The following is a 12643-nucleotide window of genomic DNA, read 5'->3' on the forward strand; positions in this document are numbered from 1 at the left end:
CTCGCACTGCCTCTTGATCCCCTTCTGTTTTCGGCCATGTATGCCAGGGGAGGCCACACCTTACAAGGTTTCCCGCAAGGGGCAAGGAACCTGAGACAACACCCGCAGAAGAACACTTCAAGTCTCAACGGCGTTGTCGGTTCTGTGCGCCCGCTAGGATGTGGGCATCAAACCTCCTGAAAAGTACCACAAGGTGACATTCTTGACGGATCTCAACGGGATAGGCCCACTTCCGGGCTGTGACTGTCAGCAAGGAAGGTCCCGAGGGCAAGCCTGTCGCGAGAGCATTTTCGTCTCAATTGCCCAGTGTCAAACTTCAGACACTTTGAACTCATCCGCCTATTGTTGCGCCCAACTGCCATCGCATCACATTCCGATACTGAAAGGTGGCCTTCTTCCAGAGTCATATCCAAGGAGTCGTGGCAGGTTCTTGGTGGCGATAACTTGGGTCCTAAAGGGCCCAACTCCATAGGCCTTTAGGAGAATGCCGTTCAGCCCGCGCTGAACGAGACACGACGGACTGTGGCTAACGTGCCAACTTAGCGTTCGCGGCTATAGCCCCTCCCGGCGCTCCTTGAGTTAAATTGCTTTGTAGAAATACGGGCCCCGCGACGCCGCAGACGCGTCTGCCCTGATGCAAATTACGCGATGGAAGAATGTGTGGCTCTTCCTGCACGAGTCGCAAAGCCACACCAGCCATTCAATCCCAAACCCTCATTTCATTCACAATCCTTTCCCACGTTGCTGACAGGAGCCGAACCCCGCGCTGCGAATATGGCGTTCCCGGCTTCGCGGGAATAGAGGGATTTTGGCAGGAACGGAAAATCATAGAAATGGCATGGCATGGCTTTGGAAGTTACCCGCCGCCCACTTGGTTGTCCAAGGCTTTTGTCGTGAGCAATGGAAACCGACCCTTGCCTCGTTCCACCGTTCGTCCCATCATGCAGGCCGGCTCTCAAGGGATGGGCCCTTGAACCTGCCGCCGCGATCCGCCGGAGTATTAAGCCCGACGATTGCTGTCACCACTACCTATCAGGCGCCCTTTGATCATTTCCTTATAAGTGCGAATGAATACATTGAAGTTCGGGTTTGGCCACGCTTGATCACATCGCAAGGTCTGAGTTACATGATGTCGATGTGTGGCACTGTTGGACATCGTGTCCATCGACCTCGAGGTAGCAGGGAAATCCCTCGCGAAATGAACTTTGCGAGGGGTTCACGCCGGCCGACCTCTGCGGGGAAGAATTCCGGGAGACAAGATGGGATCCGGACCTATGGCTCATTGCAATGGTTTGCCCGCAGTCGGCCGCCTGCATGATGCATTCTGCAAGTCCTTTCTCGGCGAGCGCTTAGAACACAGTAACACCTCGTCAAGAACGGATCTGCACGCCTGGAGATCGTCAACGTGGCTCCAGTCAGTCGATTGCCAGCCCTCCACCTTTCCACCCATCGATCGTTGGCCCAACTGCTTGGGCCCGTAACCGCTGGAGGTGACCGCAACTATAATATTGTGATTGGTGCTGAGCAAGTCGACGACAGCATGTAAACCCTATATGTAGCGGCTTTCTCTGCATGGCGTTTCCGTACCCCGCTGTCGTGGTTCATGACGCCCTACAGTTACCCCTTTGTTCATGGCCAAGACTCTACTATCCGGACGAGAGATTTCTGATTGGGCAAGATGGCGCCTCTACGGTATCTTAAGTTGAGGCGATCAAAGATCTTTGTTCCAACAAGCGCGCAAAGTACAGGACTTGGAGGGTCTCGCGTGTCATTGCGTTTTTGCCGCCGAGGAGCCAGACATACTTGGTGGCGGTAAGTTGAAGCGCCACGAGGCGCGTCAACGATGAAACTGATAGCCGCGGAGCCGGCACCAGTATCATGTATGCTACAGAAAGAAGCAAGCTTTTCGTCACTCGACTGTGGATGTTGCTATTCCCGATTCAAGCATATTATGCCCGTCCAACGAGAGATGACCGGCCTGAAACCTCGCTGACAACATAGCGTAGTTCGACAGATGGCTTCAGTCATACTTCAGCGCATTCTGATATTCTGTTTTCCCAAGGTTCCAAACAGTCACAACGGATGCCTCACCATCGAGTAGGAGTTGTGCGGGATCTCCAGCGGTAGACAGACCCGTGGTCTGTTGAGGAATCTCAAGCACATTTGGACGTAGGAGCAGACGGTCCTCGAAAATCGTTGGCCCGGGATGTGACAGCGTTCGCTCTACACAGCCGAGTACCTTAGTGAACGGCACTGGACCGATGATTTTATGTCGCTCTTGTTTCCATTGTTGCCAGTTGACGGCATCTATGCTCGACACATCGGGGCACCGACAAGGCAGAGCAATTCTGTTTCAAGTGTTTTGAAGGCGTCATCTCACTTGCGTTGTGCAAGCACTGATTGACATTCTCTAGGCAAGCATTGTGAATCCGTTACGACCGCCTGATACGGCAGAAATCGCGATTGTGCGTGAGCACTGGGAAAAGAGCGCACCGAGAGTGATAAAGATGTGCTATCATGCTGGAACAAAGGTCAGCCTACTGTCTGAATCGGGAGATGGACAACCGAGTCACCAAGTGGAATATTCGAACAATATGGTCAGCTCTTAGGTGTCAAGACCTTCTTGGTATAGAGAACCTGATACGTTCTCGAACATCCTCCACGAGGTATGACAAACATCAGCTTTGCCGGCAAACCGAATGAAATGTGCAAAAATGTGTCATCTGAAAGCGTGGGAGTGTGGATTTTGGCTCGAGAAGAAAAGCAGTGACCCTGTTTCTGAGTCTTACCGATCGTTTATGTATCCACACGGATAATGGGCCCTATACGGTCACTTCCAATCACCTCTGATCATGCTGAGGCCTGGACTGCGGCAATTATCGAACGACATAAAGATAGGTTTAGCCAAGGTCCTCTTCGGCGGCCAACCCCTCTCGCTGAACCTAGGAGCCTATGAGGGAACACGCCTGCATGCCCAGCCTGGACATGTCATAGGGCTGAGATCCTCGGAGAGTAAGATTGTGTCGCCTGTTGTTCGTCTCCTTGCTAGCTCTGCTTCGACGGCTGCTCATCAGCCAATCAACTATTATTTCTATCAAACTTCGTATAGCAAACCAATAAGCTACCCCGGCGGCTTCTGATGACGGATCCTGCGGCTCTCTCTTCCTAGAACTCACTCTACCCAGGGTATAGCATCCTCCCGATTGTTGTTACCTGGCAACTTACCAACACGTTTGGGCATCATTCAACCTTGAGAATGACCCTATATCAGATTCCCACGGAATCCTTCGATGAGGTCAGGACTGTGCTCACGTCCAAGCTCAGTAAAATTTGTAGAAGATCACTAGGCTTCGATGGCACCTTTCAGGTGTGCGGAGGTCGGTATCAAGGTCTAGCTGTCGAGGCGTGACAGTCAAGGATAGAGAGGGTGGTAAGCAGCAAGGCAGCTGACGTAGGCGTGATCTCACGATCTGCTCATGCGCAGAAACGCCATCTCCGTCTTGAGCTTGCAGCTCGTCCCCTTGGCCATACCTTGGCCGAGTCTCCGCGCTGTCATCTGGGCATGGTGTCTCACGGTGGAAGGAGCTCTTCGTGCATGGCGGGTGTCGACGTGTCAGTTGGTCGGTCTAGAGCAACAAACATGAACGACAATACACCGCTACCCTATGGAGGGAGACTCTCGCCCACCCCTCGCTTCTCCAGACAACCCACAGCGGGTTCGCTGATCAAGATCCTACGCGCAACCACCATCGCCATTCCCAACAGAACGGTGTATCTGTGCGTTGTGGGTGTTACACGGCAGCCGTCACTTGGAGGAGGTTATCGCAACTGCGAGCGAGCTTCTCTCATGGAGAACGAGAGGCCATACGCATACACACACACGTCGATAAAGGAGGGGTAAACTGGAATCAGCGCAGCTCGGCCGTAGATACAGACACATTGCAGACGAGCGGCAACTGGTCAGTCGCCTACTCTCGCCTGTTGCCGGATGCCTACAACGGTATCAACTTTCAACTGCCTTTCCCGGTTTACCCATGACCTCCCCACCCCCCCTCGGGACCGTGGAAAGTGGGGACCGAGTCCACGAACCGGCAGCCTAACAGGATCCGCCGCCTTTCGAGAATCCCGTTCATTCTAGCCAGGTGGGGTTCGTCTGGCTGTTCTGGAATGTCCCGAATATGACGTGAGATAAAGAAGAAGACGACAAGAAAGGATGGGGACCCAGAACAGGGTCAAGGGTATTAGAGTTCTTGAGGGGGTGGTGGGCGCAACCGACCTTGTCCAGGTACAAGTGCATCCCAAACGCGATCACCGCCGCAATTGAGAGGAAGCTCGACTGGCGAGGCGGGAGTCCTTTTTCGAAACATGGCCAATTACTTTTGGCCCAGTCCTCGGCAGCAAACCTCGCCATAACCCCTCATCGCAGCCGCCGGGGTGAGCTCACGGAGACTTCTTGTCGTCGGAGACTTAGTCGCGGACGCAGACGCTTACTTGATTTGGGACTTTGGTCTCCGTACCCCACGTTCCCATCCTACGGGGAGGCAGAAACATGAGCATGAAGGCAACCTCACCAGGTCAGCCTTCTCGGGAACGAAAACATCAGGTTGCAAGATCTGCCATGGCCGGAGGGATGAGAATGTTCGATGGCCCTGTTTGCCTGCGAGGTGCCCTGCGAGGTGGACTCGCGAACACCCCCCGAATCGAAGCTAACGCTCGGAACTTTGGGTTAAAGGATTTGATCCTCAAGCTCAATCTCAGTAATCGAGCTGAAGCCAATAAGAACCCCCTAGTTCCCGTGCCTGTTCCCGCAGTATTGCCCGGCCCCAGGGGGGGGGGGGGGGGGTTCTGAGGGCAAGGTAGGAAGCTTGATGGATCGTCTTCGGGTTGCGATGCGATGGAGCCTCAGGGGTACGAATACTGATGGAGACATCTCGAGTTGACTCGGTCAATCTCATCTAGGCAACTCCCACTGATGCGACATGTCCCGCAACGGAGGCGGGAAAGGAGGCTCGGACTATGAGATGGAGCTCTCTCACATCAGCTTCCGTAGCGCCGCGCCTGAGGTGAAAAGGAACTTTGAAAGCGTCCTGACCTCGACAAGCCTCGTCGAGAGACCTTGACAGGACTCTTTCTCTCTGCGTGGTGGTCTTGGCTACTTGCTGCCCGAACGAAAGTCCCGTGAGACTCTGAAGATCAATAACCACACCAGGCGCAGTCTCTTGGCGAGAACCAAGCTAGATATTCCAAAGTATCTCATTCGGAATGTGGAAAGGTATGCGGAGAGATGGCTCGCTGGCTGCCTTTCATCACCTGCCCGAACTTCTCATCCACTTTGATCTCTGTCTCTCGGAGAGCTATTTGGAGCAAGCTATTCCCCAGGTGGTGCTTCGCATGAGGCTCAAGTGATTTGATAGTGTCCACATCGAGACTCTCTCCGAAGACACCCCGTTGAGACCCTTGGATTGTTGATAGACTTTCAGAACAGTTGGTCTAGAAACCAACTGATACCCCAGACTTCCCTCCCGAATGGTCATTAGCCTTTCAGATTATGCAGTATAGTTTCGACTGCGAGACAGCTCACTATTCAGACTTGGGACTACGCGAGGACGTAGATACAGCAAAAGTAAGATACACTTATTCCGGATTCGCCTCTCGGCTTAGATACATACGTCTGAATACCTAGATACACACTCATACGCCGAATCTCTTGATCTCAGCTACATACATGCTCTCTCATCTTTTTCCACAATACAAACACAAGAAAACACTCAGCAGTTGCAACACCAACCGAACGTTGGTATTGGCATCGTAATCATCGTCAACTCATAAACATCGTGAAGCGTGAAATTGTAAGAAGGAAAAAAAGAAGGAAAATCTCGAACCCATCCGTCCACCAGTACATGCCCCCTTTCTCCAATGAAAACCCCCTTTCTTCCATTCTCCAGACTACCCGATAAGCCAAGATGTAACAAGATAGCGTTCAACAACATACCGAACAGACAAGCCCCAAGACCATAATGTTAGAATGAAATCAAGAGTTGACAGTAAAATATGCTGTAGAATGTTGGATGAAAAGAAGAGACCTCCCCGATGAGATGGTATACCAAACCCATTTTGTGCCGCTGCCGTGATGCTGATGAAGCGCCGCTTGCGTCTATCGCCACTTTACGTCCCAGAGGAAAAGGACCCGTCCCAATGGTATCATCGACCCTAATTAGACCACTCTCTTCTTTCGTTTCGACTCATCTCAAGGCCGTTTTTGTTTCGTTTTTCAGTAGCGCTTCTCTTCTGGCAGGACGTTCTCTCCGTAAAAGCCGCCATGGTGATGACTATCGTCACCGGATGCTGCGCAGGCAAGGCAAACACCGCCTCCGTAGACTCTCGTATGCCTCTTCCACCCGGCCCCCGATCCGTCCATAGAGGAGATGATCTCGCCTCGCACGACAATCTCTTGCTTAGTGGCTTCGTCATAACGGATTTCACCGTAGATAGGGGGAGGCCCGGGAAGTAGAGGTGAAGTAGGTGGGTACGACGAAGGGGAAAAGACCATGCCGGCTTCATCGTCAAGTATTGTAGCCGATGGCTGAGAAGGGATTCCAATGGGGAGCATCTTGGTGTAAGATCTCCTGCGGGGTGCTGGGGAGGACCTGGTAGTTTGCGCCTCCTGCGTTGCTGTCGAAGCGCCGGTTGATGTTGATGACATATAGTCAGGGTTTGGCTGCTCGAAAAACGATGCATCTAGCTCAGACACACCACTGGTGAAGCTCCTTCTGCGCTCATCATAGGTGAAAACCGATGGCGAAAGTTCCGGGGGCGTGAGAGGAGGAGGCTGCGGAGGTCTCGACAACATGAACTGGGCGGAAGGTTGACCCGCAGCTTTGCCCATTCGAAGGATGTGGTCCGCAAACATCACATCGCCGCTACTCCTCTTCTCTGTACCTTCAACCGACTCTTTCTCATTTCCCCTCATAAAACCGTCCTGCGGACTGATCTTCCTAGTCGACTCAGCCCCAGCAACTAGGGTGTTACTGCTGACCCCACGTGACTTTTCTTCCATGACCCAGGCCCCGTCTTGGACGAAGAGATGATGGAGCCGTTGCTGATTGATCAAGTAATCAAGCTGGTTTTCGGCGTGTTGATCGTGTTCTTGAGACTTTTTGGACTTGTTGCTCGTCGTAGTCCAGAAAACACCACATACCACCAAACGTAAGGTGACCAGGACGGTAAGTATCAGAAGACCAGTGCAGAGATGAGAGAAAGAAAGGTGGTGGTAAGAACGACCAGTTGAACGCGGCTCGCCCAAGGCAAGCTCAGCATGAGTGAGAGCGGGCATGGTTGCTTAAAGATAGGCCGGCTGATTATGGGAAGTGAGTGTGTAGGCTTGAGGAAGGTCGTAAAGGGGGTCTGTCAGCCTTCAGCAGAGGTAGAGGTACCTTCGCCGATGGACTTCGGATGCGGTGTGGTGCCAGGTGGTTGTACGTCTGGGGTATGCCTGTGTCTGGTGGCCCTGGCCAAGACCTAACAGTGGCTTGCGAGTAATGAAATGGCGCTGCTGGACATAAGCGACTAGGGGGATGTGAAGGTGGGCCTCGGCCGCCGCATCTGCCGTAAGTCAGGAGGGAAAGCTGCCGAATAATGATCCGGGCTGAACCGACTGCTTTGCGAGTGTCAAGGAGGGTGGCCGAAGAGAGGATAAGAGTGAGGGCGAGCCTTGAGTGAAGGAGGGAGGGAGAGAGAGAGATTGGCGGAGGTCTGTCTACATGATCGACGTGTAAGTGCTTGATCCCTTTTATGGTGCTATTTCGAGTGGATGCCGCGCGCTAGGGTGACGCGAGGCTCATTGCGCCGCAAGCTTTGAAACCATCGGCCGAATTTGAACGGTTCCCACGCATCACTGGCAGCGGTATCACCCAGTAGGTAATTGTAAATGACAGCAGACTTACAAACAGGTCGATTCCGAAGTGTCCAAGGGGCTGCAAGCTGAAATGGGTTGAGGTGGGTTGAGGTGCCGTTCCCTTGCTTGGCAGATGCAAATCGCAATGGACGAGGGTTGAGACAAACGGAGGATATTTATGCGCCGTGTTTCTGGAGACAATAGCCTTGTTGTCGATTGAGTTTGATAAAGGAAGTCCTTCGTGAGGGGCCTAAGATCCAAGGGGAATGGATAAGGATCTATGAGGATCATAGACCAAAACAGAGCGCCGGTGGAGTGGAAGGATTGGCGTGCAAGCTGGGCAGGATAGAGTATCATATATATAGACACGATGCTTGATGCGCCGTGTCGCGGGAGACGAGACAATATGGGGATAGTTGAACCGTATCGCCAGATCTGGTCCCGCTTAGAAGGTTGTAAGGAATGAGATGATGAAGGGGTCGTGGATGTGAGGGTGTGTACCGAGAGAGGAGGTGTGCGAAGACGAAATCCTGGGATTGCGCGTGGAACAAAAGTAGCTCGCCTAGGAGGGCCCGTTTTCAGAGTGCCTTCTCATTCTCAGTCAGCCTCCTTCGTGAAATAAGCGAGAGAGCCCCGAAAACACAATTGCACTAACCAGGTTCCCAAATGCTCTAGCATAGTCACGATGGCGAAAAGCCTTTGCTTAGATTTGCCGCAAGGCGCATCGATAGGTGTGTGGTTAACAACTCCGACTGGTCGTCTTCCAAGCTGGGAAAACGCTTTGAGCTTAAGCGGTGTTGCAGAAGCGGGCGCGGATGGGGTGGCCACGGATGCGCCCACGGGTGGAGAAAGCGACTTTCCAGGCTTGATGAACGCTGATACTCTGTAGATGCGGTCATCATGATCCATATGCTTGAGAGTATGTAATTGACTTGACATGCCTGGGTCGGGTGGGCAACAGGTGTTGTTGGTCTCTCCCATCCCGACTTTTCTAACTGGCCGAGGAGGCGACTGACAGTGTCAGCACCGCTGCACCATGACTGGTATAGGGATTATCCCGCCCGGGCGCGGTTCTGATAAGAGGCGGGCTTCGTTGGGTGGGACGGAAAACGAGACGTTGGAGGGAATACCAATAAGGCGGTGTAGTCAAGCAACAACGGGGATGCGACCTCGAATGTGACAAGCAAAGCGCCAACTTGCTCGCATTCCAACTCCATTGTGCTAGGTAGTTCGGACTCTTGACTTGCTTCGTCGCGTGTTGGCGCCTATTGCACATTCGAATGGAGACCAACATTTGGGGTCGATTTTTCTGGAAATGGCGCCAACAAGGGGGAGGGGGAGCTAAAAAGACCACACCCCTGTCGTTCAGCCCAACATGAATTCTGGGCATCCGCATGACAGGGAAAGACAAGCTGGACTGGCCCTGGCCCTGATCGAGGTTCGGCCGTCACCCGTGTAAGTCGGCGGCCGTGGAGTCCAGACGGTCCACCAGACGAGACGGGACTTTGCTTCGCCGAGATCTGGGTCTGGTAAATTGTAGGACGGCGCAACCTCCCATGGTGGCGGCCATCCCACATGGCTACTAATTCACCGCAGCAAAGGGGGTTCTAGTCTAGTGTGACCGGCAACTATTTGGCAACGAAGCTACGCGGGCTGAGCTGGAGTTGTTGTGAGCGATTCGGGGCATGTCTTGCCAGTGGAGAGAGAATGTCGCAAGCTGTTCCAGTGACAGACCTGGACGGCGGCGGGGTACGGAGTACCTACTGCTGACATATCCACAGTGGTTGATGGATCATTGTATCCGTACGTACATATGTACGGAATAGACTACGATCGGTACGGAGTAGTGGCGGCTCGGCGACCTGTATCCTCTTGGTCGTTGAATAGATTCGTACAGAACAGACGTCGTGTCGCGGCGGCGGGGAACTCATTGTGTTCAGGAGCAGGTCACCCGTCGCAAAAGCAAGCTTGCAGAGACTGCCTGCGAGCTCAGACTCCAAGGGGGCGTTGTCGCATTGCAAAGCGAGTTAGTGTGAGCGAGTGGAACGGGGATGGGGACGTCTCCCTGGTCCAGCTGAGGTGAGCTCAAGGGTAGCCCTACCAGCCACGCCATCTGGGCCTTAGCCCTGCTAGTGTGTGGCCACATGGGGGTGTAATACTTGCAAGCTTGTTCCTTTCAATGCCTGTTCTTTGGGACGATTGGTTGCGCAGCCTAGCCCTGTGGTGTCGATCGATGCGTCCCCCTCCCCCTCTTGATGGAATTCATTGGGTCGAGAAGAGGATCATGGTGATGTAAATGATGGGAGTTTGAAGAGTCGCCGCAAGAAGCCGGAGTTGGATTTTGTTGGTTGGCGACTCTTGTCTGTTGGGCACCGTACTATCCAATGCCCTCAAGGGACGAGGTAAGGAGACACCAGCGAGGTGTGTAAGTGTTGCGCCGGCCCTTAGCTGCCGACATTCGGCATGCCGAAAAGGGGTCGGCCGGCGTGCAACAATCGGCAAAGGGCTGGTGAGCTGGAACTGCATGACATGGCGCATGCGCAAGTACCGAAATCTGGCAAGTGAACAATGCACGATGGTGATGGGCTGGCGTGGGTGCAGCGCGTTGAGGACGAGGTGAGGTTCAGTCACCCAAACATCCAGGACAATTTCCAGGACTAGGTGGACGGGGAGCAGCCGCGATAGGAGTCCGAGCTCCACTGGGCTTGAATGAAGACGAAGATGAGATTATGACATTAAGGATCCGAGCAAGCGTCCGCATCACCGTCGCCGTATGTCGTATGCGACGAGTGGGATAGGAGATGCGCCGTGAAGTTGCATACATAGAGGCACGCAGGCACGCAGGGTGTGCTGACCGGCCCACGACACCTCGCATGGAAGCCTCCATGTCTGTCGGCTTGTTGACGAATGAGAGACAATTCTGTGTCTTTGGTACCCATTGGGTCAACAAGATCCAGGCTGGCGAGCCGATTGTCAATTTCCCATGGCTGTATCCGTAGGATCGGAGACATTGCTGGGTGAAATGTTACACTAGTGAAGTCGGGACTAGGTAGGTGGCAAACACCCGCCTTGTGGGTATTATGCCACGGATGCGACGAGGCCGAAGTGTACTTGAGATGCTGAGGTAGGTAGAAAGTCAGAGGCTCAGACAGAGTGACATGCCAGGAACGCAGCGAGAGATCTGAACCGGCGCAGAGGACCTCGAGCAAAGGTCAGACCAAGCCAGAGACGGTGTGGGGTGCGACGGGCTGATGGTGGTGTGTGATGACGGTGGTGACAACCTGGAACGATTAGCACCTTCTCATGCTTGGGTACCTTAGGTATCAGAGCGGGGAGAGACATGAGGATGGGAGATGGGAGACGGGAGCCGGGACGCAGGACTGGAACCGTCGAGTCGCGTCAAACTCGAGGGTTGATCGATCGACGAGGGTTCAGCGAGGGTCCATGGAGGGGTCGAGGGATCGAGGGGTCGAGGTGATGAGAGTACGGATACGGACCTGATACATTTGGGTGAGTTGTAATTGGGTTCCATGTTGGCGATGCAGAGTTCCAGTCTTTGTCGTTCAGCTGGTGTCGAAAAGGCTGCGGCCTCTCATTCGTCCGTTGTGTGAACCAAGGGCCGAAGCAATTTCCCCGGGAGTTTCTGCTTTTCCACAGTTCAGTCTGGACTTGGACTTTTGGATTCTGGACTCTGAACTCCTGGAGTGATGCAAAATGATAGTCATGGCATGGGAGAAGAAAAAAAGAAAAGAAAAAAAAAAGGTGCGGGAGACGGAGTCCAGCCCGGCGCACCTGAGTGTCTTCCCCGTTCAGACTCTCGAGGGTACCTACCTATGCGGGAGGGGGGGTGCGTACGGCAGAGGTCGTTCACTATACTAGCTTAATATTACCCCCCGATATTTATAATACCTAATTAGAATATAAGTTATATATTATCTTAATTTAATATCTACGCATTACTTTATTAAATTTCGTTTATTTAATTTTATATATTAAAGTAGTATATAGTTAAATATAAAGGTCTATATAGTATAATATTAATACTTTTATTAAACGCATATTATATATATTTATATATTAATTATAATATAGCTAATATATTAAGTATTTAACTATAGTTATTAAGCCGAAGTACCGTTTTAATAAAATAAGTAATTAATATAAGTTAGCTTAGTTTAATAATTACGAGGGTAGCGTGCGTAATACTAGAGGGATAAATATTATAACTAGAGCAAACTATATAAATTAGTAAAATAGGTAATATATTTTAATTAAATAATACATATAATACTCTAATACTTTATTAATAGAGGATATATTTAATTAAGTATCCGGTATAATACTTTAGTAATACCGTAATAAACGAGATTTTCTAATTAAGTACGCGGCATTAATAAAGGTTCTTTATTAATAAAGGTTCTTATTTAGTAAAGGCTTTATTTTATTACTTTATAAATCTAATTAGAATATACTTTATAATTAAAGAAGGTATAGTACATATTATTAGTATTTATTTAAACTATATTAGAAATATAAATTTAAATTAATTCTTATTTATTTAGTAGCTTTATAAATTATATTACTACGTAGTTATTACTACTTACCCTTATTATATTATTTTATTTTTATTAAATAAATATTTCGAGCTTAATATATGCTTACTAAAGCTATAGTACGCCCTAGACTCTAAGGTATTAAATACGATACGGATATAACGTAGATATAATAAGAGAGAGGGGGAAATATAAA

The 12643-nt window shown here is 51.2% G+C and overlaps 4 protein-coding genes across 4 annotated transcripts; 1 reads left to right on the top strand and 3 right to left on the bottom strand.

Annotated features, from left to right (window-relative positions):
- Nucleotides 1-1279: 1279 nt before the first annotated feature.
- CABS01_14276 (uncharacterized protein) lies at nucleotides 1280-2163 on the bottom strand (the record flags this gene model as incomplete). Its single annotated transcript, XM_060547616.1, has 3 exons — nucleotides 1280-1549; nucleotides 1804-1929; nucleotides 2092-2163. The coding sequence occupies 3 exons, from the start codon at nucleotides 2161-2163 to the stop codon at nucleotides 1280-1282; spliced, it is 468 nt and encodes a 155-aa protein (XP_060393515.1).
- Nucleotides 2164-3256: 1093 nt separating this feature from the next.
- Nucleotides 3257-3901, top strand: CABS01_14277 (uncharacterized protein; the record flags this gene model as incomplete). The annotated part of the gene is made up of 2 exons (XM_060547617.1): nucleotides 3257-3367; nucleotides 3485-3901. The coding sequence occupies 2 exons, from the start codon at nucleotides 3257-3259 to the stop codon at nucleotides 3899-3901; spliced, it is 528 nt and encodes a 175-aa protein (XP_060393516.1).
- A 2370-nt stretch (nucleotides 3902-6271) lies between these two features.
- On the bottom strand, nucleotides 6272-7333 carry CABS01_14278 (uncharacterized protein; the record flags this gene model as incomplete). Its single annotated transcript, XM_060547618.1, has 1 exon — nucleotides 6272-7333. One exon carries the CDS (start codon nucleotides 7331-7333, stop codon nucleotides 6272-6274), a length of 1062 nt encoding a protein of 353 aa, XP_060393517.1.
- A 1123-nt stretch (nucleotides 7334-8456) lies between these two features.
- On the bottom strand, nucleotides 8457-8875 carry CABS01_14279 (uncharacterized protein; the record flags this gene model as incomplete). Its single annotated transcript, XM_060547619.1, has 2 exons — nucleotides 8457-8481; nucleotides 8550-8875. The coding sequence occupies 2 exons, from the start codon at nucleotides 8873-8875 to the stop codon at nucleotides 8457-8459; spliced, it is 351 nt and encodes a 116-aa protein (XP_060393518.1).
- Nucleotides 8876-12643: the final 3768 nt, after the last annotated feature.

The sequence above is a fragment of the Colletotrichum abscissum genome (assembly GCF_030869225.1).
Source record: "Colletotrichum abscissum strain IMI 504890 chromosome Unknown Scaffold_52.1, whole genome shotgun sequence".
Lineage (NCBI taxonomy): Eukaryota > Fungi > Ascomycota > Sordariomycetes > Glomerellales > Glomerellaceae > Colletotrichum > Colletotrichum abscissum.